The 26011-nt window shown below is 51.4% G+C and overlaps 2 protein-coding genes across 8 annotated transcripts in view; one reads left to right on the forward strand and one right to left on the reverse strand.

The window, feature by feature from the left end:
* TNIP1 (TNFAIP3 interacting protein 1) overlaps positions 1 to 16535 on the forward strand; it is a 47077-nt gene extending 30542 nt beyond the window's left edge. For 6 of the 7 annotated variants that reach the window (XM_016118698.2, XM_016118697.2, XM_016118695.2 and 3 more), the window contains 11 exons: positions 1543 to 1663; positions 4962 to 5042; positions 6659 to 6724; positions 6877 to 7008; positions 9063 to 9191; positions 11328 to 11459; positions 12560 to 12685; positions 13221 to 13286; positions 13602 to 13793; positions 15065 to 15155; positions 15744 to 16535. In XM_016118698.2, coding sequence (XP_015974184.2) covers positions 1543 to 1663; positions 4962 to 5042; positions 6659 to 6724; positions 6877 to 7008; positions 9063 to 9191; positions 11328 to 11459; positions 12560 to 12685; positions 13221 to 13286; positions 13602 to 13793; positions 15065 to 15155; positions 15744 to 15778 — 1171 coding nt within the window. In that variant the 3' untranslated portion in view covers positions 15779 to 16535. Of the gene's footprint in view, positions 1 to 1542; positions 1664 to 4961; positions 5043 to 6658; positions 6725 to 6876; positions 7009 to 9062; positions 9192 to 11327; positions 11460 to 12559; positions 12686 to 13220; positions 13287 to 13601; positions 13794 to 15064; positions 15156 to 15684 lie in introns of all 7 variants that reach the window. The other variant, XM_016118699.2, reaches the window with a different exon arrangement.
* Positions 16536 to 16726: 191 nt separating this feature from the next.
* Positions 16727 to 24986, reverse strand: GPX3 (glutathione peroxidase 3). The gene is made up of 5 exons (XM_016118704.2): positions 24830 to 24986; positions 19973 to 20126; positions 18697 to 18814; positions 18185 to 18284; positions 16727 to 17807 (listed from the first exon to the last, which is right to left on the reverse strand). The coding sequence occupies exons 1-5, from the start codon at positions 24911 to 24913 to the stop codon at positions 17586 to 17588; spliced, it is 678 nt and encodes a 225-aa protein (XP_015974190.2). The 5' UTR covers positions 24914 to 24986; the 3' UTR covers positions 16727 to 17585.
* Between the last annotated feature and the right edge of the window lie 1025 nt (positions 24987 to 26011).

The following is a 26011-nucleotide window of genomic DNA, read 5'->3' on the forward strand; positions in this document are numbered from 1 at the left end:
AGCCATGCTTTAGATGTCAGATCTCATGACCTTTCTCCTTGGGAACCTTGAGGAGCATCTTTTTATAAAGTGCTTTGAGAACTTCAGAAGAAGGGCTGTACAAATTGCAGTCTTTCCTTGAGAACTTGCCCCTAAGCTTAGCCTGTTAACAGCCCTTGGCTGCCTGTTGGAGACGAGGCTCGGGACTTTGCTGCCCCCTGCTGGTCACCATTCGGTCCTGCTCTGTTTTCCTGAGAAGAGTCAGGGCTCTCTCATCTGGACTACGGGGTCTCAGACTTAATTGTGCATCAGGATCCCAGAGGGTCAGGCAAGGCACACAAGTTTGCACTCCCACCCCTCCTTCCTCTGCCAAGACTCTTGATTCCGTGGATCTGAGGCGAGACCTAGGCATCTTTATTTTCCAAAGGGCCTCTGTGGTTATGACATAGGGGGGCCTAAGAACACACTTGAGAAACACTAATCTTGACTGTCAGAGCCGGAAGGGCCCTTTGAGATCATGAGGGCCACACCCCTCATTGCGCAGAGGGAGACTGAGGCCCAGAGAGAGGCATGCGAGGCCCGACAGAGTAATGTGTAACTGTTGAGCCACTGTGTCGTTTTAATCGGCATATATTTATTTGCTTCTGCATATATTTATTTACTTCCAAGCAGTTGGAGTTTTACAGCCACAGTGACTCCATCCACAGATCCAAAAACCCAGGCTGGAGAAAAGATTCATAACTAGAAGGCAAGATTTAAGCCCCAGTGTTTGACCTCAGGAAAGCCATTTCTCGTTTTTTTTGTTTTGTTTCGTTTTGTTTTTGTTTTTATCGTTACATGGAAACCCAGTTGGCAAATAGAACATAAAGAAATATTTTTGTATTTCAGTCTGAATCTGTATCAGCACTTTTATTATGTCCTATATCACCTACCTTCTTTTTACCTAAGAATTTAATTTGAGTCATGTTTTTATTTAAAATCGTAAAGAAAGTTATCACTAGAGTAAATGGAAGATAGCATTACCTGTAATAAAGAGAAGATAACGCCAACAGTAAATTCAGCGAAAATGGAAGGATGTTCATAAATTCGGGTGAAGTACCATTGCTGATCGAAGGCTCAGAGCCTGGAGCCTGCTCTTTCTCTGTTAACAGGGGAGACTGGCAAGTATTAGAAAGGTGATCAAGACCTGTTAGTGCCAAACCGAGGCTTTTCCTGTGCCCTACACAAGAAGTTTGAAGATAATTGTAAAGAGTGTGCCTTTCTCACTGGAGTGCGATTCAGGGTTATTTAATGCAGGTCAGGATGTGTCCTGAAGATCTCATGTTTACAGACATCCCACAGCTGGGAACACCCTGCTGTTGGTCATCTGAGATTTCTAGAGAAACCCACAGATTGCCACACAGTGGCTTAAGGATGCCTTTTTTGGTTAGACCTGAGGGGAGGTGTCAGGGTCTTGCCTTAGTCCCTAGGATGCAACCGCAACTCAGATGAGTAGTATGTCCAAGGCCCCCAGCCTCCTTAACCCAGGGTCAGCAACATGACCTCTGTTTGCCTCTGACCTAGGGAGGAAAATATGGAGCTCAAGAAATTGTTGATGAGCAGCGGCAAAGAGGGTGCCTCTGGGCGGCCAGGCTCACCAAAGATGGAAGGCGCGGGCAAGAAGGGGCTGTCCAGACAGCCACAGGTATGTGGTCAGAAGCTCCTTCCACAGCATCCCCCGTTGCTGGTGCCCAGCCTTCATTGCCGGCTGTGGCGGCAGTGAGCTCACTACCTCCTGCTTCAGCCGGTTCCCCTGATAGAAGGTTCTAGTCGTTAAATGGCTTTTTCTTAACTCGGCCGGACTTTCTTCCTCCCTGGAGCATCCATTGCTTAACCCTCATTCTGCCACGTGGAGAGCATCTCATTCTCTGTGACACACACACAGGCTGATGGCCATGACCATGGCTCCACGGCCCTCGTAAGCCTTCTGTTCTCCAGGCTGAACAGCTCCAGCTCCTCTGGTCATTGCTCATGGAAGGTGGTGCCGAGTCTTTTGCTTACTTTGGCTACATTCCCTAAACACATCCCAGTTTATCAAGGTCTTGCCTATGGGATGGCTCCAAAAGTCACTTCAAGGTCTCAGATATTCTTGGCAGAATTAGGGTGTTAGCCCCCTGAAAGTTTCTCAGAGGACTCTGCTAAGCTGCTGTGATTGCACCCTGGAGCCTCTGACATGGAGAGAGGAAGGCATGGCCTGGTTACGCCACAGGGCTGGCCCACTTTCTCCCTTCCCACCGCCACTCCCAGCCCTGGCTCGCATCCAGTCCCCCAGCGGGAGCTGCCTCTCCTCCCTGCCCGCTCTGTGCCTTTCTCCTGGCTGCAGCGCTGAGTCCCACCTTTTTACTGACACATTTTTTTTTTAATGGGATTTAATGGCTGCACAGAAGGACTCAACATCTTTAACAAACCCCACACCCACCTATGTAATAGTAGTAATTATCCTAATAAGTTAATTAAGTATTGCTGTAGAGTTTACCCAAGACACAAATCCATTGTTTAATTTGGACCTCCTCTCTAAGGTAGGCAGGGCCGAGACTATTACTCCACAACCCAGCTATGGCAGGAGGCTTGGAGAGGTCATGTGACATCACGTAATCACGATTCCTGCTGTCAGGCAGGGACTGGTGCTGAGAAGTGGCCTCTGAATCCGAGCCCACCTAGCCCCTTCTCTGCTTCCTTTTACCCATCATGTCGGAGCCTGCCTTGTCTGCCCTCTTGCAGAAGTGACTTGTGGACTCTCCCGATCTCTCCTGCATTTTCGGAACTCTGGGGGCAGGCCTCTTCACTTTTCCAAAGCTCTTTAATATCAACTCATCTCACTCAACTCCGGGATAGCCAGATGTTCTTACCACCCTGCCACGGGGGACGGCCGCATAGGCCTGCAGTACAGGGCAGCAGTGAAGCCTGTGCCCCACACTGCATGTGGGTTGAATGCTGACTGCAATTCTTGCCAGCGCTACTACCTTGGACAGTTATATATATTCTCTGGCTTCACTTTCCTCCTCTGTAGAATGGAAATATTAACACTTACCTCAGTGAGTGGTTGGAGGATTCAGCGATGTGATACCTGTAAAGTGGGTTTAGTACCTGGCACGTGGCAAACAGTGAACGTTAGCTGTTGCTTTTAATGGCAGATTTGGTGTCAGCAGCCGGGCCGGCTGGCTCCTCTGTTCTTTGTGGAGGTTAAGGGTGTACCCTCTGGGAGCCTGGCACTCCCTTTTCCTCCTTCCCCAGTACTGCAGGGCACAGCTCGCCTCTAGGAGGCAGCAGGCTTCTAGGGACAGGCCCATCTCGCGCCTTCCTCAGAGGAGGTGATGGCAGTGAGGGCTCCCTTAGGTTGCTCTCCTTACTCCCTGGGTGTGCTTACCGACCTCAGCCTGCAGGGGGCGTGTGAGCCTCACAAGTTCTACCCTCAGGGCTCACCCACAGACTTAAGGTCTTACTTTATAATTATGGTTCAGTAATCAAAACTAGAAAGTCAACATTGTCATAATACTGTTAACTAAACTGTAGACTGTCTTCAGATTTCATCAGTTTTTCGCTCATGTTCCTCTGTACGAGGATCGACTCCAGACCCCACATTGCATTTAGTTGTCACCTCTCTTTAGTCTTCAGTCTGCGGCAGTTCCCAGTTGTTCCTTCTCTTTCATGAACTTGACACTTTTAGGTTCTACTGGCCAGTTATTTTGTAGCTTGTTCGTCAGTTTGGTTTTATCTAATGTTTTCTCATGATTGGATCAAGCTTATGGATTTGGGCAGGAACACCACACGAATGACAGACATAGTGTCTTGGTGCATCATGTCAAGGGGACATGATGTCACTGTCTTATTACTGTCAGCCTTGAACATGTGGCTACGGGGTGTCTGTTAGGTTTCTCCATATGAAGTGACCAATTTTCTCTTTGAAATGCATAAGTTCTTATTTTTGATGAGAAACTCTGAGACTGCAGAGTCCTGTTTCTCCTTACACTTTTGCTCACTAATTTCAGTGTCCATTGGTGGATCTCACAGCGATTTTCTGTTTCCCTCATTCATTCTACAGTCACTAATTGGAATTCTTCTGTAAGGGAGAATTGTTTCTTCTCCCCCCATTTAGTTAATTATTTAGCTATTTCTCTCTACCAGTAGATGGAAATTTATTCTTTGGGTTATAATCCAGTACTATCACAATTTATTTTCTAGTTCAAATTGTTCCAGTTTGGCCATAGGATACTTTCAAGTGTTCTCCTGTGCCCATTTGACATGCCATAATTGTTGAGTACTTCCATACTTTCTAGCACCATAAGATGCTCCAAACTCATCTTATATTTTCCCTGCCCCACCCCTGGAATGAACCACTTCTCTAAGGAGCACTGTTCCCTTTTTGTTGGAGAATGGCATTTAGAAACCAAGATCTGGGCCCCGGGTGTGCTCATTGCTCCTGGAGTGTCACTGCTTTAGGCCCTCTCAGAGGCTAGAGCTAGGAAATACATGTACATGTACTAATTGCACATGCACACACACGTCTTTATTTAGTTTTTTATCTTTCTAAAAACTTTTTAAGCATTTTATAAAATGGTAAGGAATATATAACACTTACCTTCCAGGCCAGAGGATGTTTGGCTGGTGTGTGTGTGTGTGTGTGTGTGTGTTGGTGGGGGTGGGGAGCAAGTTGGCAGTACCCTAGAGATAGAGCCTGAGCAGGGAAAGAAGTGGCTTCAGGGAGGGTTGGGGAGGGGAGAGGAGGAGGACCTAGGAGCCAGTGTGGGTCAGGGAGGGAGAATAATGGTCTCAGTGGACTTCCCAAAGGGGGCTTAGTCATGACTGGGTAGCAGTGTTCCGATGGGTATGAGGATAGAGAGGTGGGAGACAGAGGGCTAAGTGAGGGGCCTTAGAGGAGCTCTGAGTGGGGAGGAAATTATTGTTTGAGGCTCTGCTGAAGGCCCCTCTGTGTTTCTCCCCAGGCTAGTGCGACAGCAGGTAAGATGCCGGAGGTGGGTGCAGCTGAGAAGAAGGTGAAGATGCTGGAGCAGCAGCGCACTGAGGTAGGTGGCTGGCGAGGGTGGTGGTCAGGGAAGACCTGTCTCCCATCCTGAGACCAACAGGACAAAGGCCTTCCTTGGTGCTCTGGCTAGTCCCAGGTCACCATGGTGAGTTGCCATGGTGACCGCTGAACCATCTACCCATGGGAGAGACCTGCTGCCTTGTCCTGGGCTCTTGTCTCTTGACCAGTTTCCCTTCCCAAAGGGGTCACTCTGAGGAGGTGGCATTGGAGGCATGACATAAAATTGTTGACAGGTAGCTTAGGAACACTACCCTGGTGAACCCTGGGTGGTGGAAAGAGGTTATGATAAGATAGGCAAGTTTTGGCGTCAGGAATAAAGAGCCTGGGGTTCTTCCACCGGCTGGTTTAGGAAGGGAATGTCATACCAGGAGAGGATCCCACACCTTGTAGCACTGCTTCTAACCAGCCGAGAGCCTCCAGAAGTTGGGGTTACTCCCCCGTGTCTCATGCTTGTTCCTCCTCCATCTCCCACCCCCAGGCCAGTATTTCCAGACTGGAAGTGGAACCCAGGCCTCTGTGTTCTCTGAGCCCCTCCTCTCCACATAGCTCAGGGCCTTCTCCACCTCCCTGGGCCTTCTGCCTCTGGTCCTCCAGCACATCTGGAAGTTAGGCTCCTTAGTCTTTTGTTCAATGTGCATATTACTTTTAGTTTTCTTTTCGTTTGTGCTGTAAAGTAATTTTTCTGATTACAAAAGTAACATAACACTCATTATATAAAGATTGAGACTCTCACCTCCTGGAGATTACCACAGTTGATAACAGTTCATTGCATATTCCTCAGTTTTTTCTATGTACTTACTAATGTATGACCTGTTTTAAAAATTATATATACTGTATTGCAGATTACTTCTTTCTTTAAAATTATCTATGAGGACATTTATTTGTATATATAAATATACCGTTTTAGGTTAATTTTGAGTACTTTCCATCCTGCGTTTATGAAATCGGGATACCCTTTCCCATTATTTTATTTATTTAATGATGTAGAGTTGTTTTTCTTCCCTGAGGAATTGTTATATCGAATATGGCAAATAATTTGTGTCATTTAGAACTGAGGCAGTGTATTAAATGCCTGATTTTCTGAATAGCTTCAGAGTGCTCCATTTTCCGTTTATAGTCTAATTTCCTTAACCCATCTATGATTAGGTCGGCCTCTAGATTTTTTTTTCTAATACAGACATTATTGAGATGATCAATCATACACATGTGTTTTAACACACTCATGCTAGTGTTTCTTTTGGTTACCTTTTTCACAGTGGAATTATTGGAGTAAAGAGAATGAGAACTTGGAGTTTTAATACATAGTCCCAAACTGCTGTCTGTAAAGGTGTCTGATCTATCATTGTACACCAAACTCATATACCGTTTCTGTGTCTTGGTGTTAGTCTTGCCGCCCTGGCAAGGATAAAACGTGGCAGTCCATCCAGGTGAATCTCTGAGGAATGTCATTTTTGAGCAGCAAGGGATTGAGGCAGTGTCTGTAGGCACCCTTTGTTCACACACACGGCGCGTTCCTCAGGAAGCCGGTGTGTGCGGAGTTGGCTCTCTTTGGTCCTCCTCTGCTTGTCTCCCACTAACCCCAGTTTCTCCGTACAGCTGCTCGAAGTGAACAAGCAGTGGGACCAGCATTTCCGGTTGATGAAGCAGCAGTACGAGCAGAAGGTAGCGTGGGAGACGTGGGAGGTCACGGCCGAGCTCGGGTCCTCGGCCGTGCTCAGCACACCCCCAGCCTCCCGCTTGCTGCTTCCTTCTCGGCAGCTTTGAGCCTTGGATGTTCACCCTCACGTACTCTTTCTCTCTGCCTGTGAGCCCAGATCACTGAGCTGCGCCAGAAGCTGGCGGATCTGCAGAAACAGGTGACTGACCTGGAGGCTGAGCGGGAACAGAAGCAGCGTGACTTTGACCGCAAGCTCCTCCTGGCCAAGTCCAAGATTGAAATGGAGGAGGCAAGTGTGACCGCTGAGCCCTGCAGGTTCAGCTCCCGGGGGCCTGTTCCCCAGGGCCCCTTAACCAGGAGCTCAGTGCAGTAAATAAGCCGGGGAGTGGGGGTCAGAAGACCTGGGGTGTCCAGCTCTGGCTCTGGTGCTAACAGGCCGTGTGGCAGGAGGCAAAAGCACTTTCCTTTCCCATGCCTCAGTTTTCCATCTAAAAAGGTTGAATTAGCTGTTGCTTTTCATATCATCTTGTTTTTATACAGAAGAACCTTTGTTCAATTAAAATCTTATGGTCTAGGGAAGCACAGAATATAAAAGAGATGCAAGCAGGCCTGCTCTAGTGCACTTGATGGGGGTGCGCTGCTGCTCAATGTTTAGAATTATGATGGCTATTCGTGGGGGAGGGGCTACACTATTAGACAGAGCTTCTTTGTCTATCTGGTCATTGTTCAACAGAGCATGCCCTTGGCACTGTGCTGGGCGCAGAGCCTCAGGGGCGAATATTCCAATCCCAACCTTGAGGAGGAAGAGACACTAAACTGCTAATTATAGAAGCAAATAAGTGTGTGTGTTGAGTACTACACAGGAGAAGTTAGAGGATTGAGAGGGCAGAAAGGGGGACCAGATCCCGTCTTGGGGGGCCAGGAATATGTGCCTTGAAGAAATAGCATCTGATCTGTCATGCGTGTGACTGACACCAGCCAGGGCCCTTCAGGATCCTGTTACAGCTTAAAGAGGAAAGGCCATTGACTCCCATGTGCGTAGGGGTTTTATTTATGTTGCAATGTGTTCCTTTTCATGGAAACTGGGTTCGGGCTGCTTTTGCCTCGCTTCAAAATGGACATTATCAGCACAGGTTGCGTTTCAGAGTTCATTCTCATCAGCATCTTATCTGAGTGGTCAGCTTGCCTCAGTGACCCCCCCTTACTTTGAAGACAAGTGGTAGAGAGGACACTGCCTATCTTTTCTCTTGAGTGCAGTCACATCTCGTGACTGTCAGCCAGACCCCTGGCTCTTTGGTCCTTTCCCCTGGCTCACACCAGTAGATAGATGGATAAGGCCTGAAATCTGACAGCATCTCCCTTTCAGTTGGGGGAGGTGGGCTGTTTCAAGACAAAGCATGGCCCTGTAGATAAGGACACATGGTGATAGAGGCCATGCTAATCCTGGAGCCTCTGTCATGGGAGCCCAGAGTAGTTTACCTCCCCCATTTTAAATACTTCCTTTGACTTGCAAGGGGAGAGAGAACACCAGAATTAGGAGACCCGGGCTCTAGCCGCAGCTAACTGTGTGGCCTGGGATAAGTCACCTCCTCTTTCTACACATTCATTTCTTATCATATAAAGGGGTTAGAACGTGGCCCTCTCTAAAGGCCAGTCCATCTGTGGCCCTCTGCAAGGAAGACACCCTGACTATTCCATAGTGGGTGTTGGAACAGGCTTCCACCTTGAAGCCTTCCTTGGTTTCTTCTCAGCTCTAGTACTCTTTTAACCTCACAGTACTGTTTCTCTGGGAACACTTTTTTGTCTCATGCTATGTATTTTTTTGAATGTCTTCTCTCCTCTAGGTTCAGAGACTGTAAAAGCAGAAAGGTCCTTTAGAGATTCTTGGTGGTTTATCACTTTCTGTGTGTCATGGAAGATTTTTGTGGAAACTATGGCTTTGCTCTCTAGAAAGTTGCACAGAATTTTGCATTTAGTTTTGGGGATCACAGACCTCCTGACGACCATCTGTGACTCAGGCTAAAAACCCCTTACCCGTGGCAGATAGGTAAGCTTAGACCCGAGAGGGCTGTGATGGTGCCTCAGGTACCCGCTCCTGGTGGAGGAGCTGGTGTCAGAACCCAGGGCCTTTGGCTCAACCAAAAGAGCGTCTTCTTTGAGGACAGGGCATTAGCACTTTGACCCCAGGTGCCTTGCACAGTGCATTGTGTGTGAGCATTGTGGGAGCTGCTGAGGGAGAGCGGAAGAGGGGAGGCATGCCTGAGGGAGGGGTGGGCCAGGCCGCACAGGTTGTCCAAGCCTCCTGCAGACGCTCCCTGCTTACCAACCCTGCGCTCCCTACAGACGGACAAGGAGCGGCTGGCAGAAGAGACCAAGGAGCTGCGCCAGAAGGTCAAGTACCTGCAGGATCAGCTGAGCCCACTGACCCGGCAGCGGGATTACCAGGAAAAGGAGATCCAGCGGCTCAACAAGGTGGGTGCCTTTGGCCCGGGTCCTTGAGCAGGCAGAACTTCCCTGAGCCCACCTGCAGTGACCACTCCATCACCAGTGCCCCCACCCTCAACTCAGGAGGGGCAGCTCCTGGGTCAGGGTGCTGGTGCTGGGGTCCTCTGTGCAGACTCACCGTTCCCCCACCTCTGCCTTTCCCTCCCTGCACGCAGAGTGGCCAGCTCTGGGAGGAGCCTGTGCTCGCTCCCCCAACCCCTGCCCCCACACACACACCCTTGGATGTGCTGTTGCCACCTGCTTTGTCCAGGTTCAGCACGGCCTTCCCCAAGTCTCGTTCAGGTCACCCTGTTCTATGTACCTAGAATATCAGCAACTTCTTTCACCCCCCTTCCCGCGCTGTCTTGTGATTACTGGCATAACATTCTGTCTTCCGCTGCAGCAGTGCGGGCAAGGGAGGGTGCCTCTTCCCCAGGCTATGTACCCCCCCTGTACTCCCCCCCCGTGCCTGGCACAGCGCCTGGCACCAGGCACATGTTCAGGAAATAGTCGCCGAAGGGAGTGGGTGGTGAGCACAGGCCCGAGGGCTCCCGCCTGCCCTTGAGAAGTGGCATCCAGGAAGACAGGGCACCCAGGGCGGAAGCTGGGTAAGACAGGAACCCTCTCCTCTGAGCCAAGGCGGGTGGCAGTGGGCCCGGCCAGGTTCTGGGGACTGGTTCTAGTCCCAGCTTAGACGCAGGACCCCCTCTGGGCCTCTGTTGCATCTGAGCCCTGGTCGCAGTCACTGCAGCCCGTCTTCCAGGACAGGCCGGAAGAGCGTGAGGAGGGAGCTCAGAGAGGAAACGTTCTCCGCAGGCTTGGAGGGGCTGTTGAGTCTGCATCTCAGTTTCCCTTCCAATGGTTCTGGTGTTTAAAAAGCTTCGATTATGCCAAGTCTGGGGCCTTGGGACCTGTCCTTCCAGAAAAGAATGATTTGTCTTGAGCTGGGAAATTTGGAGTTGAAATCCGGGCAGAATGTTGTACATGGCGCTGGGCGGAGAGACGACCCAGGCAGGATCACTGCCCTCCAGGTTTGCTTGGCTTAGGTGGGGACAGAGACGCTGACATGGACGACTAATGCAAGGCGCTTCCTGTCCCTGGACCTCAGTCTCCTCAACCAAAAAATGGGTCAGATGGAATAGGAGGGCGAAGGGAGCCATAGACTCCCCCATCCTAAATGGACTCTTGGCCCAGCAATTTCCTTGAGTTTGGGGAGGAGTTGAGGAGACCAAGTGGGGGCACAAGTCCAAGTTGGGGAAGGTTTCCTTTATCACCCCTTGGGAGGTGCTGTGGGCAGTGCCAACACATGGTGAGCAGTGGCCCTGCTGTCCAGGTGAGAACGAGGGTGGCCAGTCTTGAGAGGTGGTCCATCGTTTTCCAATGTTAAGGGGGCTGACGGAGAAAACCAGTTAGCCTTTTGAGATGATGTGAGCACACTGTGTACATAAAAGTATTTGAGAGCATGTTATAATAGAGTGTTTTTTTTTTTCTTTTCAAATGTTATTTGGTGATGTTTCAGCCCGTTCTCAGGGTTAGAAAAGGTAAAATATTAAATGTCAAAATTAAAATGCAGTCTAATCTAATTTCAGAAGAGGTGAGGGTGGAAGGGTTGGCTTGGTGGGAATGGGCTGTGGAAGCTGCAGAATCTCAGGGCCAGGCAGAATGACATTCCTTCCTCCGAAGGACTTAATATTCCTTCCAGGTCAAGGTCCTGGAATTGAGCCACACCTGCTCAGGGAAGGGGAGAGTCTCCCTTCTACAGGAACACCCCAGTTTAGGCTGCTGGTTAAGAGCACACGCTGGGTTTGAATCTCCGCTTTGCTACTTACTACCTGTGTGACATTGGACAAATCACTTTAGGTGCCTGAACCTCAGTTTTCACTTCTGTAAAATGGGGATGATGATCATAGTGTTTTTTTTCCTAGGACTTTGGAGAGGATTCAATGAAATAGTGTGTGTACAGTGTCAATAAATAGGGTTGCATGTATTAAATAGTACTGGTGGTGATGATTCTTGTCATTATCATTATTATAAGAGGGGGGGTCCCCGAGGATGACCCCTCCAGGGAGGCCTGACTTCCAGGGCTTCTCCTGATGGGCCCGTCACCTCTCTTCTTGATCCTAGGCCCTGGAAGAAGCACTGAGCATCCAGGCCTCTCCATCATCTCCACCAACAGCCTTTGGGAACCCAGAAGGAGCTGGGGGCCTCCTAAGGAAACAGGAGCTGGTCACGCAGAACGAATTGCTGAAGCAGCAGGTGAGCCCGAGGGGAGGAGGTGCTCAGTGGGAGCTGGAGCATTCCTGTTCCCTAGAGAGAGCGATGAGCTGGGAAGCGTGGGGGAAGCTGTAATTAGTAGTTCGTTTTCTGGCCATTGGCCAGAACCCCTGTCTGTTTATAAGATTATTCTTTCCAGCAGTGTGTCCCTACCTAGGTCATTATTCTGCCACTTTGATGATTTAGCCATCTCTGTACCCCAACTGTGCTATTATTTACCTAGTATTTTAAAAATAAATTTTAAGTAAATTACTTTCAATAAATCTAATTAAAAGGGAGATTTATATCACTATTATAAATGGAAAAATCTGTTTATTATTTGCTATAAGTAGAAAGTAACTATAAGCAAGAAATACAGTAAAAGCAAAACAGCATTGTTAAACTCGAGCTGGATACTGTCATGTGACTCTGAACCTGAGTCCTCTTTCCCTTCATTTAGGGAAATTAACACATACAAGAAAGGCATTAAAGACATAGTAGCATAAAACGGAGACTTCCTCTGTAAGGGACACAGAAGGTGCGAAAGGACTTTGAAAAGGTCATGGCTCTCCCATGTGCTTCTATATGATGCCATGCTTTAGATCTGTCATCTCAAGCCAGTCAGCGCCCCCCGACCCAGAGTAAGGATGTGAAAGTGCAAGGCCCCGTCCCTGCCCCATCCCTGCCAGGCACCCCCAGAGCCTTGGGAGAGTTTCATAGGCCCTCAGCTCTCAGAGCCAGTCTTCTACCCACGCTCTGGTCCCTTGGCCTCTGGAGCTGAAGCAGAATGAAAGGATTACACTGGCTGGGGGCTGTTGACCTTTTTAAAAAAAATAATCCAAGGCCCCCTAGTTTAAATAAAGCCTATGTTGACGCCCAGAATATAACATAAAGGGACCCAGAGCTACTGTCTCTGAAGTTGGAGGTGGGGCTGGAGGTGTACCCATTCCCTTCCCCGCAGGGGGTGTTGAGGCGGGGTGACACCAGCTCTGACATCTCTGACTCCCAGAAGCAGGCCCTGGATTCTGGGTTTGAGTCGATTTGAACCTCCACTCAGAACTGCCCTTCCTTCCTTATCCCATGCCCTCTCCCTGCCCTTCCAGGTAAAGATCTTTGAAGAGGACTTCCAGAGGGAGCGCAGTGATCGCGAGCGCATGAACGAGGAGAAAGAAGAGCTGAAGAAGCAGGTGGAGAAACTGCAGGCCCAGGTCACCCTGTCGAACGCCCAGGTGAGAAGAGCTGGACCAGGGAAGGGGCCATCGGCTTGTGCTCATGGGGAGGGGGCACGGGTTGGAGGGTCCTGGTGAGCCTGGCTGTCAGGACATTCTCTGGCTCTCCTTCCAGCTCTGCCACCCCATTTCTGTGTGTTTCAGCAAGACCCTTCCCCTCTCTGACCTCCAGCTCTGACTTTTCACAATCGGTTTTAATGCCTTTACAGAGCAAATTTGCTAATTGACCCCAAGACATCCCCTCTCACAAAATGCAGCTAGAAAATGATAATCTGGAAGCACAGAAGCAAGGAGGCTCGCAGTAACCCTTCTGACTTGTGTTCCAACCTCCCCGGATGAGCAGGCCTCACCTATAGCCACAGTCTGGGCTGTGCTCTGCCCCACAGAGCCCTTCCCCGTGGCTGGCCAGGCAGACAGCCCAGACTGAGAGCCCTGCACATCAGCCGGTCAGCCCTGGGGCTGCTTAGGCCCTGGGTCCAGGCTTGGCCAAGAAGCACCTGGGCCAACAATCTTCTCTCCCTCCTTCCTTCCTCAGCTAAAAGCATTCAAAGATGAAGAAAAGGCAAAAGAAGTCCTCAAACAGCAGAAGAGGAAAGCAAAGGTGAGGGGGCTTGCGAGAGGAAGCAGCGCTTACCTTGCCGTGCCTTCCTTAGGAAGCTGTAGCCTGATGGGAGAGGCAGTGTTTGTTCAACTTCCAGCTAACTAACGAAGTAACGCAGGTGGAGCACTGAGAACAGTACTTGGTACAGAGTGCTCACGGCACACTAGCCGTCATCATTGTTGACATTCTGTGGCCATGTGCCAGCCTTCCGAGAACTAAAATTTTAAATAGAGGATGGGAGATGAGATGGGCATCACTGGGGATGACCTGGGCTGCCTGTCACAGACCCAAGTCAGACGTCAGCCTTTCTTACAGGCCTCGGCAGAGCGCTACCACATGGAGCCCCACCCAGAGCACCTCTTCGGGGCCTACCCCTATGCCTACCCGCCCATGCCAGCCATGGTGCCACACCACGGCTTTGAGGACTGGTCCCAGATCCGCTACCCTCCGCCCCCCATGGCCATGGAGCACCCGCCCCCACTCCCCAACTCACGCCTCTTCCATCTGGTGAGTCTGTGACCTTCCTTCAGGACATATACACAGGCCATCTCAGACACTTTCCAGAGAGCAAGGTCAAGTGAGAGGATCAGAGTCTGCATCCTTGGCTCCTTCATGAACAGCACTGTGTGTGGGCAGGTGTTTGGGGCTCAGCTCTGGTCTGCTGTCCCGGGAGCTGGACTCTACTGCCCAGAGCTGTTCAGGGTCACTGAGGTGGGACAGAACAGGCTGAGTAGGAGAGCAGGGCAGCAAGGAGGGCTCCGTCCAGCCAGCCAGGCCAGGGGAATCAGAGTGTGGGTTTGACATTTTCTCATAACTTCCACATGTAACCGGGTACACCACAGAGCCTCACCAGGCATTCTCTCTCTCTCCTTCTTCTTTTCCTCTTCCTTTTCTTTTCTTTTTTGTTTCCTTTCCCTTCTCTTCTTTTTTTGTTTTCTTTTCTTTTCCTTGCTTCGTTCTTTCTCCAAGGAGCTGCTGTCGCCTGTTGCCTCCTCTCAGCCCCTCTGCCGCAGCCCCCTCAGGTCCCCCCACTCACCTGGACAATGACAGCAGCCTCCTCTCCGGCCTGTCCAGCTTCCCCCTCGATGATCATCCTTTACACGCGCCTTCGTTAAACACTGGAGTGTAGTGCGGAGCTTACAAGATTGATTCTGGGGCTGTAGAGAGCTGGATTCTAATAGGAGTTTGGCCACTGTCCTTGGTGGATGACTTTCAGAAACTTACTTAACCCCTCTGAGCCTCAGTTCCCTTACCTGTAAAATGGAGATGGCAACCTGGGTCATTGTAAGGATTCGATTATGGTTGGCCTTCGGTACCCACGGGTTCCACATCTGTGGACTCAATCAGCCGTGGATTGAAAATATTTGGGAACAACAAGTTTCGTTGTTGCCAACGTGTACTGTGCAGTTAGGCCTAAGATGGTTTCATCTGTGCTGAACATGTACAGACTTTTTCTTGTCATTCACTAAACAAGACAGTATGACATCTATTCACAGAGCATTTACATTGTATTAGGCATTATAAGTAATCTAGAGATGATTTTAAGTATACCAGAGGACATGTGCATAGGCTATAAGCAAATACTATACTGTCTCATGAGGGACTTGAACATCCATGAATTTTGGTATCTTTAGGGGGTCCTGGAACCAATCCTCCAAGGATACCAAGGGACAACTATATATTCGATTACTGTGTATTTAGTACTGTTTTGGCACTGTAGCTGCTATTGTCATTTTCAAATGTGGTTATCGATTATTAAGTACCAAGTTTTGTTGCAGCCGGACTACAACTGGCGGCCACCCTGTGCAGGGATGCGCAATCAGACCTCGCAAGCGATGGACTCGCCCACGGCCAGGCCCGCAGAACCAGGTAAGTGAGATCCCCTAGTACAGGGAGTTTTGTAAGAGGAGCGGCTCTGCCAGGAGGCGGCGCACCTCTTCTCGGCAGTGAGAGCAGAGGCTGCCGGCGACTGGAAAGGAGTGTGGTGGGAGGAGTTAGTGTTTGGAAGGAAGGACTGGGCTGCTCAGTCATTTCCTCTCGTCCCCCGCAGAGCCTTGGAGGTTCTGTGCAGCCCCTCGGAGGCTGCCTTGATGAGGGGCAGAGGGTGGTCAAAGGGACAGGGCCGTCTCCTCCTCTAGAACTGTGCCACTTCAGGGATCTGAAGCCAGACTGACTAGGCTCCAACACTTCCGAGATCGGGGACCTTGGGCAAGCTTTTTAAAGCATCTCTGTGCCCCAGTTCCCTCTTCCATAAAGGAGTAATAATCCTCCTGCTTTATAGAGCTGGGCAAGGCTTGAATGACAAATGTACCTAAGGCACTTAGCTCAGGGCCTGGCACTCGGTAACATTCAATAACTCTAGCTGTTACTTTCACTGTTACTCTATTGGTTTCCACAGGACTTTGAAATCTACTGTACCACATCATCCTTAAGTCCTCAAAATTTTTGTTTATTTAGACTCTGCAAAAAATGACCGCGAGGGGACTCAGTGAGACCAGCAGATTACATGACTTCGCTCCACTTTCGTCTTGCAGAGCCTGCTGACCTCAGATTATTAAAAAACTAGAGGCCATGGTGCTCTGAGTGGCCTGAGCCTCAGTCAGACAGGAAGCTGAGATGGGTGACCGTCTTGAGCCCTGGCCCCAACCCGAACTGTTTACAGATTGGAGAGGCCCTACCCAGAAAGCTTCCATCTGGGCCAACTTTGGCACAACATGGAAAAACTCCCTGTCCTGCCACCTAACGGAGAGAGGCCTCGTCTGGCTTTGACCTGCCGTCCTTCGTGGAATTTGCCGGGGGACAGCAATCTCAAGAGTGGGGTGCAGCTTAGACCCCTTTCTTTCAGAACTTCCCCAGAAGTGGTTCCAGCCCCTCTGGGGAACCACGTTCAATTTACGTTTGTTTAATTTTGCTTCAAGCTCTTTAGTAGCAGGACCTGCTCCCAGCCCTCCCTGGATGTGAGGAGCTGTGGGAAGAATGGGTTTGCCTCTGGGAGCAGAAGAGAATGACAGGACATTCTGCTGTGGGGCCCTCCAGCTCCACCCACGGCAGCCTCGCTAGTGCCACCGCAGCCTGGGATGAAGGCCACATCAGCCACATCTGCTGAGGGGCCCCACCCCAAAGCTGCTAGGCCCGAGGCCCTGCCGCTGGAGGCTTGTTGTGCTGGAGGCCCAGTTCGGGATGGCTCCCCATCCCTGGGAAGCTCTTTGCATGAATCTTGGACATAAATCCAAGGGGAAGATTCTGTGACTGATGTTCTTTTATGTCCTGGCTGATGCTCCCCTCCTACTCAGAGTGCTGCTGTCCTGGTCCCTGACCTCCGTGCCCCATTCCCCCCAGGCTCCTGAGACCGTCACTATTACGCTTGGGCGATATATCCTACCCCCACTCCACCCCCAGCTGGGGCAGGCCCTTTGAGGAAACACCACAGTAGGCTCAGCTGCTGCAGAAAGGCCTTTACTGGGCAGGCAGGGGTGAGTCTCATGCCAGTAGGCCAGGGTGAGGGGTGAGGGCACATCCTCCGAAGTAGCAGGGGTGGCATCGCTGCCTGGGGGCCTCAGCCTGAATGCACTAAGGCTGGCCCTTCAGACAGTCTCAGGGGAGGTCCGCCCACAAGGGCTTTGGGCCCCTCCCTCATGGAGACGCCACCCCAGACGGGAAGTGGCCCTTGCTCTCACATCTGCCTTGGCTGCTCAGGGGGAGGAGGGAGCACTGTGGGGTGGGGTAGGAGGCTAGGGAGGGCCCTTCAGGAAGGAAAGTGGCTGTACTGTACTATGGAAAGGGGAGTTCAGGCAGTGTGGTAGACCCAGAAACTTCTGGGCACTTCAGGGGTGGTTTTTGGAGGCATTGGGGGATTGTGGCCCCAAAGCTGAGGTCTGGGTGGAGAAGAACAATTGGATCTAGAGCTGGTTTGTTTTTCCTTTGGGCTCAGCTGAAAGTGAATTGTTATCGGGGCAGAGAGCTGGAGGGCAAGGGGCGTTGTGGTCTAGCGCTCTCCACAACACACAGCTGTGGGCACACAGTGCCGCACACTCCCGGGTATTCATGCTGGCGGACACACGTAGCGGTACACTCTGCATTCACACACATGGTCACACACACCTGTGGGCATGTGTGCAAACACCCACATGCACAACAGTACAGACATACAACGGTATGCACACGTTCGTATCAGACTGGGGCCTTGTGTAATAGGAAGGGGTCTGGCGGGAGTGTGGTGTGGCAAGAAAAATGGATTCCTTCCTGAACGGAGATCCTCCCCAGCCCGCTGTGGTGGACATGGACCGGGGCAGGTCTCATTTACTTCCCCCTGACCCCCTGGGCTGCCTGCCGCCTCATGTAGGCCAGGATGTCCATCTTGACATTGCTGACCGTGGTCCGGTGGTGCCAGCGCATGATGGGTATGCCGTTTGGTCCCACCAGGAACTTCTCAAAGTTCCAGCGGATATCATGGTTCTTCATGGGTTCCCAGAAGAGGCTGTTAGGTGAGCCCAGGAGCTCCGAGGTGGGGAGACAGGAGTTCTAGGGCAAGGGTGAGAGCAGTGTTAACCCTGCTTAGAGCCCCTCCCACTCCCCTTCTCCCAGGGCCTTCCTGGGGGTAGGAGACCAGGCTGGCATTGAAAAAAGAACACCGCTTCGGGAGCTCAGAGACTGAATCCCAGACCGTCTTTGGCTCTATCAGACTATAAGACCCTTAGCTTGTCCCTTCTGGGGCCCTCCCTGCCTGGGTCTTATTTGTAAAATTAGCTGATGAGATCGGAGGGTCTGCAAAGCCCTCTAGAAATTCCCTGGGGGCAGGGCAGGGTGGCACAGGCCTTGTCTCCGCAGGGGCTGGAGCCCTGTGCAGAGCCAGCGGCAGCCGGGCAGAGAGGCTCCTGCACAGGCGGCTGCCCACTCACCTTCAGGAACGTGTAGAACTTCTGCTCTTTCTCCCCGTTCACATCTCCTTTCTCAAAGAGTTGGAAATTGGGGACAAAGCCCCCACCTGGTCTCACATACCTGGAGGAATGTTCACATGTGGGTCCCAAGGGGGTAGATGGGCACACAGCTCAGAAATGAGAGGATGGGACAGAGCAGGGCGGGAGAGGGGATGGTTGGGAGTCTGGACTTTGCTCCACAGAGGGCAGTGGGAGCCAATGACTTGAATGGGCACAGGCATAATGTGGGTCTCCAGTTTGGGTCCCTCTCAGTAACCCCTCCCCGCCACTAGAGGTCCCCACCCCTATCATGCGCTCACAAGCAGTCATCCCCGTCCCCTTTCCCTCATTTCACTGCACAGGAGGTTTTGGAACGGAGGAGTAGTCTTAGCTAATAAATATCCATCACAACTAGGGGCCAGTGCAGGCGATGCCTGGACTGGGCCCAGGGCGGGCTATGCTGGAGGAGCTTAGGACCCTGAGTGAACACTCACTTGAGGGCAGGTAGGATCTCTGAGTTGTCTCCTGGCTCCTGTTTTCCAAATTGGTTGCAGGGGAAGCCCAGAATGACCAGACCAAATGGTGCAAGCTCTTCTTGTAGTGCATTCAGTTCTGGGCCAGGGAGAGAGCAGAGACGGGGGTAGCCCAGTGAGCCTCACCTCATCCGTTCCACTCTGTCTGCTCACCCATTGAACAGCTGAAATCACTGAGGCCTGACAGTGGGGTCTTGCTCTAGATCACCCAGCAAATGTGCTGATGCTGGGATCCAAGTTCCATCCTCCTGACTCTAAGCTGGATGGGCTCGAGGGTTTTCGGGAAAAGAAGTCAGTTATCAGTCACCCGCCCACTGCCAAGGTCCGCCACCTGGGCCAGGCTCCTTCAGGACTCTCAGGGTTGAGTTTCTTGGAGCAAGAACCATTTATCGCGGGGAGATGACAGAGGGCTTCCTGGGGTGGGGTGTGGTGGGGTGGGGCCCTCACAATCCTCCTATACTCTGGAAATTCAGGGACCCACGAGAGGCCCTGGCCCAACGTCCTCAGTGCCTCCTGCTTCCTGTGCAAGGCCAGCATCCAGCCCATCTCTCGCACAAATACACTGGGCTCTATTCCAAGGGCTTGACAGAAGCATTCTAAACACCCCCCGCCCGCTGGGCCTTCCAGCCTGCTGTCATTCCACTTCCGGGAATTCACTTGTGATTTCTTAGGCTGAACATTCAGGGTTAGACTGACCTCGCCTCCTTCAGCTCCCTGCAGCAGGCTGTGCTCAGCCCCAGGGCATTTTCCTGTGGGTGCCGTCGGCTGCCTTTGCCCCACCTTGTCTCTCTTTACTGTACCCCAGCTAAGACGAAAGGAGTGAAGATACTAGGGATGGTGAAACCTGGGCTTTCCAGATAGGGGCCAGGAGAAGCGCTAAGGCAGATGGGGCTCAGGGCAGATGAGATGTTCTCAGCAAAAAAAAAGCTACCTTCTCCTACTCCAGTGAAAGACACTTCAGGCGCAAACCCAATCTCGGCTTTGGGGGCAGCTAAGATGCCCAAGGATGAAGAAGAAAGACTGAGAATCTAGAAATGTCCAAAGGTGATCAAACCTCAGACTCAGATAATCATCCTCACAAAACCTTGGAACACTATAGTGTTGGGATACACAGTTTGGAATCTCATGCTCACTGTCACCCCTTTCCCCTTGCACCAGGAAAGGGTCTGTGATTAAAATATGCCCGACTGGCAGAAACGGCCCCAAATCTAGCAGGGGAGGAGAGGTGGGCTCTTACCAATGTACTGGCCCGTCAGGCCTCAGTAGGTGGCCACGTTGACAAAGAGGACGTATTTGCCAGCATACTGCTTGAAGGGGATGTATTCCTGCCCGTCGATGGTGAGGGCTCCGTAGTCGTAGATGGTGCCACTCATGCCAGCATGGCAGTCCACCTGGAACAGAAAACCAGCATCACGGAGCAGTGAGAGCTGGAAGGGAACTTGGAGACCTCTATTTTCAAGGTAGAGATTTGCCCAGGTCTATCCAAGCATCAGAACTGAACTAGAACCAAGGTCTCCTAATTCCTTGCGCAAGATGATGATTATGAAAGCACTTAATATGCTGGCGAATGCTATGGAAACCTGGAGAAATACTGCAATCATTACTTCACATCATATGTCAACTTATAAACGTTTTCTAGGCTCTGAGGGAGACCACCCTGATACTGGTGGGTTGCTTTACTGGATGAGTTAATGGAGACTTTTTGGGTGGCTGTTGCAATAATCCAGGCGAGTGATGAGGAGGGCCTGAACTAGACCATCGTGAAGGAGAAAGAAGGAAGGGCAGTATGGAGAGTAGTGATTCAGAGGTTCCAAACCTGGAGGATGGGAAAACTAGGCTGTTGCTATAAGATTGAGATATAGGAGCAGGAGCCAAGAATGGCAAAAGGCCTGCCATAGGATGAAATATGGGAAGGGTGAAGCAACAGTACCTCGCATATCTTAGACGTTCTCTAACGTGAGCACTTGTGACAATCGCCATTATGCCTTCCTCTTTGCCCAACTGCTGCCCCACAGTCAACCTCCAGAACAAGTAGGGACTGTGTACAATGGATTGCGAGTCGGGGGACCTGGATTCTACATCCAGTTCTGCCACTAACTCCCTGTGTGGTTCTGGATAGGCCCTTTCTCTTCTATGAGCCTCAGTTTCCTTTTCTATAAAATGAGAACCTTAACCTGGATCAGCTATTCTCAACCACAGTGGCTTGATAGCATCATACCAATGGGAGAGGAAGGATGGGATTACTGCTAGCAAGCAGGAGACTGCACCGGACTCCACTCTGCCCCTCCCTCATCTCTGGCCCAAACTACAAAAATCCAAGTCTACTCTGCAAAGGGTGTAATGGTATCAATAACACAATCAGTAGGTGGGCCAGTCATGATGGGAAAGGAAAGGGCTTGCCACCATCGTATCAGGTTATCTCTAAGGTGCTTTCTGCCCCTGACGTAATATGAGAGGTGGAAAGACAATAAACTGACTGCAAACTAGCATTGTAGACCAGGAGAGACAGGTGATTGGAGTTACAGATGCAAATCCACCCCCTGTCTTCCCATCAATCCTAGAAAACTTGCTGTTGAGGTGAGGTGCTTCAGCCCAAATGGGTGAAGGGTACTGGGCTGGCAGGGCGTGGCCCCAGGAGGGTGTAGAAAAGCCACCTCTGTCTTGAAGACATCACAGGCCTGCCGAACCAGGTGAGTCTGGGGCCCTCTATTCCTTGACAGCTGCAAGCTCTCTGGGCGTCGGTGCAAATTCCCTGCTTTATGTGAATCTAATATTTCATTCCCTGTGACTCTTGGTGGGTGCTGGAGGCAGCCCTTAGACCTAAGCTCAACATTCCTCCAGCCCCTGGGCCTCCCTGGCCCCAGCTGGGGTCATTTCTACCTCAAAATACAAACAACTAGGACACAGCAAATAGCCCAGCTGGCCACAGAGGTCTAGCAGCCAGAAAGCGAGGCCTTCCTCCCTGCATGCCTCTCTGCTTCTCCACCTCCTCCACTTCGCCCTAATTCAAAAACAAACTCTGGGAAATGGAGAGGAAAAAAAGCCAAGAGATTGTCCAAATAATGAAAGCTCATAAACAACAGAAGGATCAACTTCTGGGCATAGTTTCAGGATGGAGGCGGGGCAAGGGGAACCTCTTCTCATTAGGCTTTAGTCTTTGCTGGCTCTGTTGTCCTGGGTAAGTTACTTTTACTCTCTGAGCCTCTATCTACTGACTGGTGATGGTAACACCACCTGCCTCCCAAAATGGCTGGGTGAATCTAATGGCAGATCAAACCAATGTGAAAGACTCTTGGAAAGAAATCCTCACGTCAAGGGATAGTGGTTTTTCTGCCTACGGCTCAGGTAAAGGGTTCTGTTGTTCCCACATTATTGTGAAGAGGCCTTTGATGTTCCCCAGCCAAGCATGAAGATGATGCACTGGCAAGGTGTCTATAGGAGGAAGGATGAGTGACAAAAGCTTCCACAATTTCTACTGAGGCCAGCAAGGTCGGTGTTGTGGGTTCAGAACAATAGGGATCAGAGGGAGGCCCATGGTAGGAGAAGCATGGCCTGCACTCACCACTGGGCACTGCAGCCCAGTTCTTATGTGAGCCTCCTTCCCTCCTCTGGGTCCAGGGAATCCCAGAGACCGGCACCTTAAAGGTGAGGGATGGCAGGGGGAAGGCAGAGGAGATAGAGGGGAGGGGCAGTGAGAGTGTCTCCATCTTCCCGCAGCTGGACAAGACAGGAGAATTCTGATGGCTCGAGAGTGGAGTTGGGGTGGGGACTCAGCCAGGACCTTTGGAATCTTGGGCTGCTGGTCTTTGTCTCTCTCTTCTCCCATCTTACCACACTCATCAGTGTAATGCTGCAGAAGGACTGGACTTGGGGCAGGAGATGTGAGTTCTGAGCCTTGTGTGCCTCTGACTCTGTGACCATTCCTTTCCCGGCTCCTCCTTTGTAAGACAGGGTCAGATTCAGTGCTGTCTCAAGGGCCCTTCAGCTCTGTCAGCCTGTGTTTCCATGATTCTCTCTGCCTGGTTTAGTCACCTAGAAACCACTGGTTACTAGGATCCAATACATGTCAGCAGCTGTTATTCTCCCCAGCTTCTGCAAAGTCCTTTTATAGAGCAAGGACGGGAGCCTGGGCAGCCTTAAGCTGGACTGGAGAGGGGACCCAGCGAGGAAAGGATTCCCTTTGTTCTCTAGCCTGTCCCTTTGAATCGGGAGGAGGCAAACATCCCTCTGGGGCCGTCACCTTTTATCCATCCCATTCTCCACATGCCCCCTTCTCCACCCCTTGGCCCTGGAGTCAGGGTAAGGTACGTGGCTGCGTCCTAGAACCCAGGGCTAGGCATCTCAACTCTCTAAAGACCTGGATGGAGAGGTGGGCATGCCCAGACTGTCATTAGCCAGCAAGTCCTAGCTGGTCGCATCTGATAAGATCACACCTCACCCTAAGACTTTTCTAGTTCATACCCATCCTGTTCTCTGTGAATCCCTCTTTTCCTCCCGAGAGTGCTGAAGAGAACACACAGCTGTGAAGCGTTGTTGATGGGGTCCATGCTCTTACCGCGAGCCTTTTTGTGGCAGGGCCCAACCTTCCCTTCTCTTGCTCTCCTGAAACCGAGGGCACAGGACTGACTCCATGGTGCTGGTCTGCCCATGGTCTGCTCCCACCTCCACCTCACACCCTCAGTCTTGAAATCGGTCCCATCCTTGCCCTGGAAAAATGTCTTTTGAGTTGGGGCTGATGAAAAGGGAGAAGGCTTGGAGGAAGTGGCTTGATAGCCATCTGGTCTCTAGGCTGATGAGTCCAAGGAGGGCACGTTGAATGGGCTTTGGGCTGAGGACAGGACAGGGGATGAAAACAGACAGAAGGAACCCTGCACTTGGCAGCAGATAGAATTTTGGAAACAGAATCATGGACTCTTAATATCTTAGAATAAAGACCCAGAAGATTTTAGAAGCAGTTCGAAGCAGCTTCTTGAGCTTACGCAAGCGTGGTGTGTGTGTGTGTGTGTGTGTGTGTGTGTGTGTGTGTGTGTGTGTGTGTTTGGAGGTTGTAGACAGAAATCTCTCTCTTTGGGTCTATCACTATGCCTGGCTTTGTCTCCCTACCCTGGAGAAGAGGAGATGTCTTCAGGGCCCACCTTGGCACATACGATCCAAGGAAGTAGGCACGTTGGGTCACCCCTGGCCTCTATATCCCCACACCCTGCTGGGGATAGACCGAGGCTCAGGAAAACTTTTCCCATTGAGCTGGTAGTCCCAAGCTTGCTCCAACTGCCAGGTGCGCTCAGACCAATATGGGCGGTGGGTGGTGGGTTGGGAGGCTGCCCCCGCAGCAGGAAACCCTTCAGAGAACAGTGTGGGGATTTTACAGCTTCTCTAAGCATCCCCTCTGAAATCATCAGCTTCATTTTGCCACTGCAGCTGCCCACTACCCCAAACCCCATTTCTGCAGATGGAGAATCAGGCCCAGAAAGGAAAAGAGATCCAGTCAGGGCCCTGGGTGGCAGCCCAGAGCTTTCTGTCACAGATCTCTGCCTCTTCTACCAATGCCCCAAATCCGAGTGCATTTCTTCCTTGTTTATTAAGAGTCCCCAAGGCAATGCTTCAAAATGGGTACCACCCAAGCTGCGATCTCCTTCCCTTCCTCCTTGCCTGTCAGTCTCCCTATGAACCTCTCCACAGCCAACCAACCAGATGCCAAGTCTGTAGGCCTTTTTCCGTGGCTGCACCCCCTTCAGGCCAGCCTGGAGGGGAGTAGCTGGCATTCAGAGGTGGCATGGATGTAGCAAGGCGACTCTGAGGGAGCAGTGGGGGAGAAATCGTGAACTCGGGGAGAGGGCCCTTCCTCCCCTGTTTACTCTGCCCACCCAGGTCACCCAGGTCTCCAACAGGTGGAAGGAACTGCGAGGAGACGGACGCTCTGGGTGTGGGGGTCCAGGAACATGGGGGAGGCAACAGGAGTTAAGGGTGCCCCTCTCACCAAGGTGTAGCTCTTCTGAAGGGAAGCCTGGGAAGATGGGTGCTACGCCACTGAGAGATGGACACCTGGGGGCTACGATGTTCCTTCCCCTGCCCCCCACGCTGTAGGCTCACTCACCTTCGACTTCTGCCCCCGGCTTAGCGGGACGAAGCCGGCCAGGAGGAGAGAGAGAAGGCAGGATGCGCGGAGCAGCCACGCCATGGCGGGCTGGGGACGCGTCTCGAGCTCGCCTGAGACGCTGTCTGATCCCGGGCCACCGTCTTTCTGAGGTGTCCGGTGCTCTCAGTCACCTTTCAAGCCCTCAGCGATGACCAATCAGTGGCTGGCCCAGAGTCCTTGTAGCCAATGGGAGGGAGGCTAGCATTTCGGGGGCGGGCACGACTTACCCTCCACTTCTCCCCCTCCCCAGGCCCGGAGCGACAGTGACATAAGCAAGTCTAGGCAGAGAGGTGAGAAACAGGTCCTAGTGAACAAGAGAGGCGGCCCCCTCTTCTTTTGGCTCTAAAGGGCAGGAGCAGACAGGCACAACGTCCTCCATCACAGCCAGGGAACGGGTTTCAGCACAGAAGCACAGATGGGAGGCTCAATCCGGGGAAGCACTCCTAAACGGTCAAACACCCCAAGGTGTTCCCTCTTCCCTCCTGCCTCCAGGTTGAACAGATAGATGTTGAGGATTAAAAATGTCAGCATGATCTGAAGATAGAATTCCTGGAACATTTCCTCTGTGTAGGGTTAGTGCTTAAGAAGCAAAGAGTGGGTGACCGAGGATTTAAAATGCAGCCCCCCTCCTGGGAAGAACATTGGGGTACCTCAGCGGGTTTGGGAGCAGGAAATATATTTGCTCCTTGTGTAGTCTCGAACATGCTGCTTTGCCTCTCTGGGCCTTGGTTTCCCCAACTATATGATGGGATTGGTTGATGATATCTCAAAGGCCCCGCTGGTTCTGGCTAGATGACTTGCTTCTAAAGTAAGTGACAAACTAGGAATCCCTTGAGAGTAGGGATCATAATCACCACTTGGTACAGGACCTAGAACACAACAGGTGTTTAATGTTTGCTGCTTTAATTGATGAATTTATTTCTCTGCTTGGAGATTCCGATGATCAAGTCAGGCTGTCGAGGTAAGATTCTGTCCACGGGTAGTGAAATGCACTGAGATCAGCACCTCCCAAATCTGTCTGACCCCCTGGGAAGCTTTCCATACAGATTCCCAGGCCCCACTACGGAATCGCTGCATTAGAATCTCAGGGGAAGAGGCTGAGAATCTACCTTCAGACGTGTTCCAAAGGTGATTCTAAGG

Source organism: Rousettus aegyptiacus, unplaced genomic scaffold (assembly GCF_014176215.1).
Source record: "Rousettus aegyptiacus isolate mRouAeg1 unplaced genomic scaffold, mRouAeg1.p scaffold_m13_p_7, whole genome shotgun sequence".
Lineage (NCBI taxonomy): Eukaryota > Metazoa > Chordata > Mammalia > Chiroptera > Pteropodidae > Rousettus > Rousettus aegyptiacus.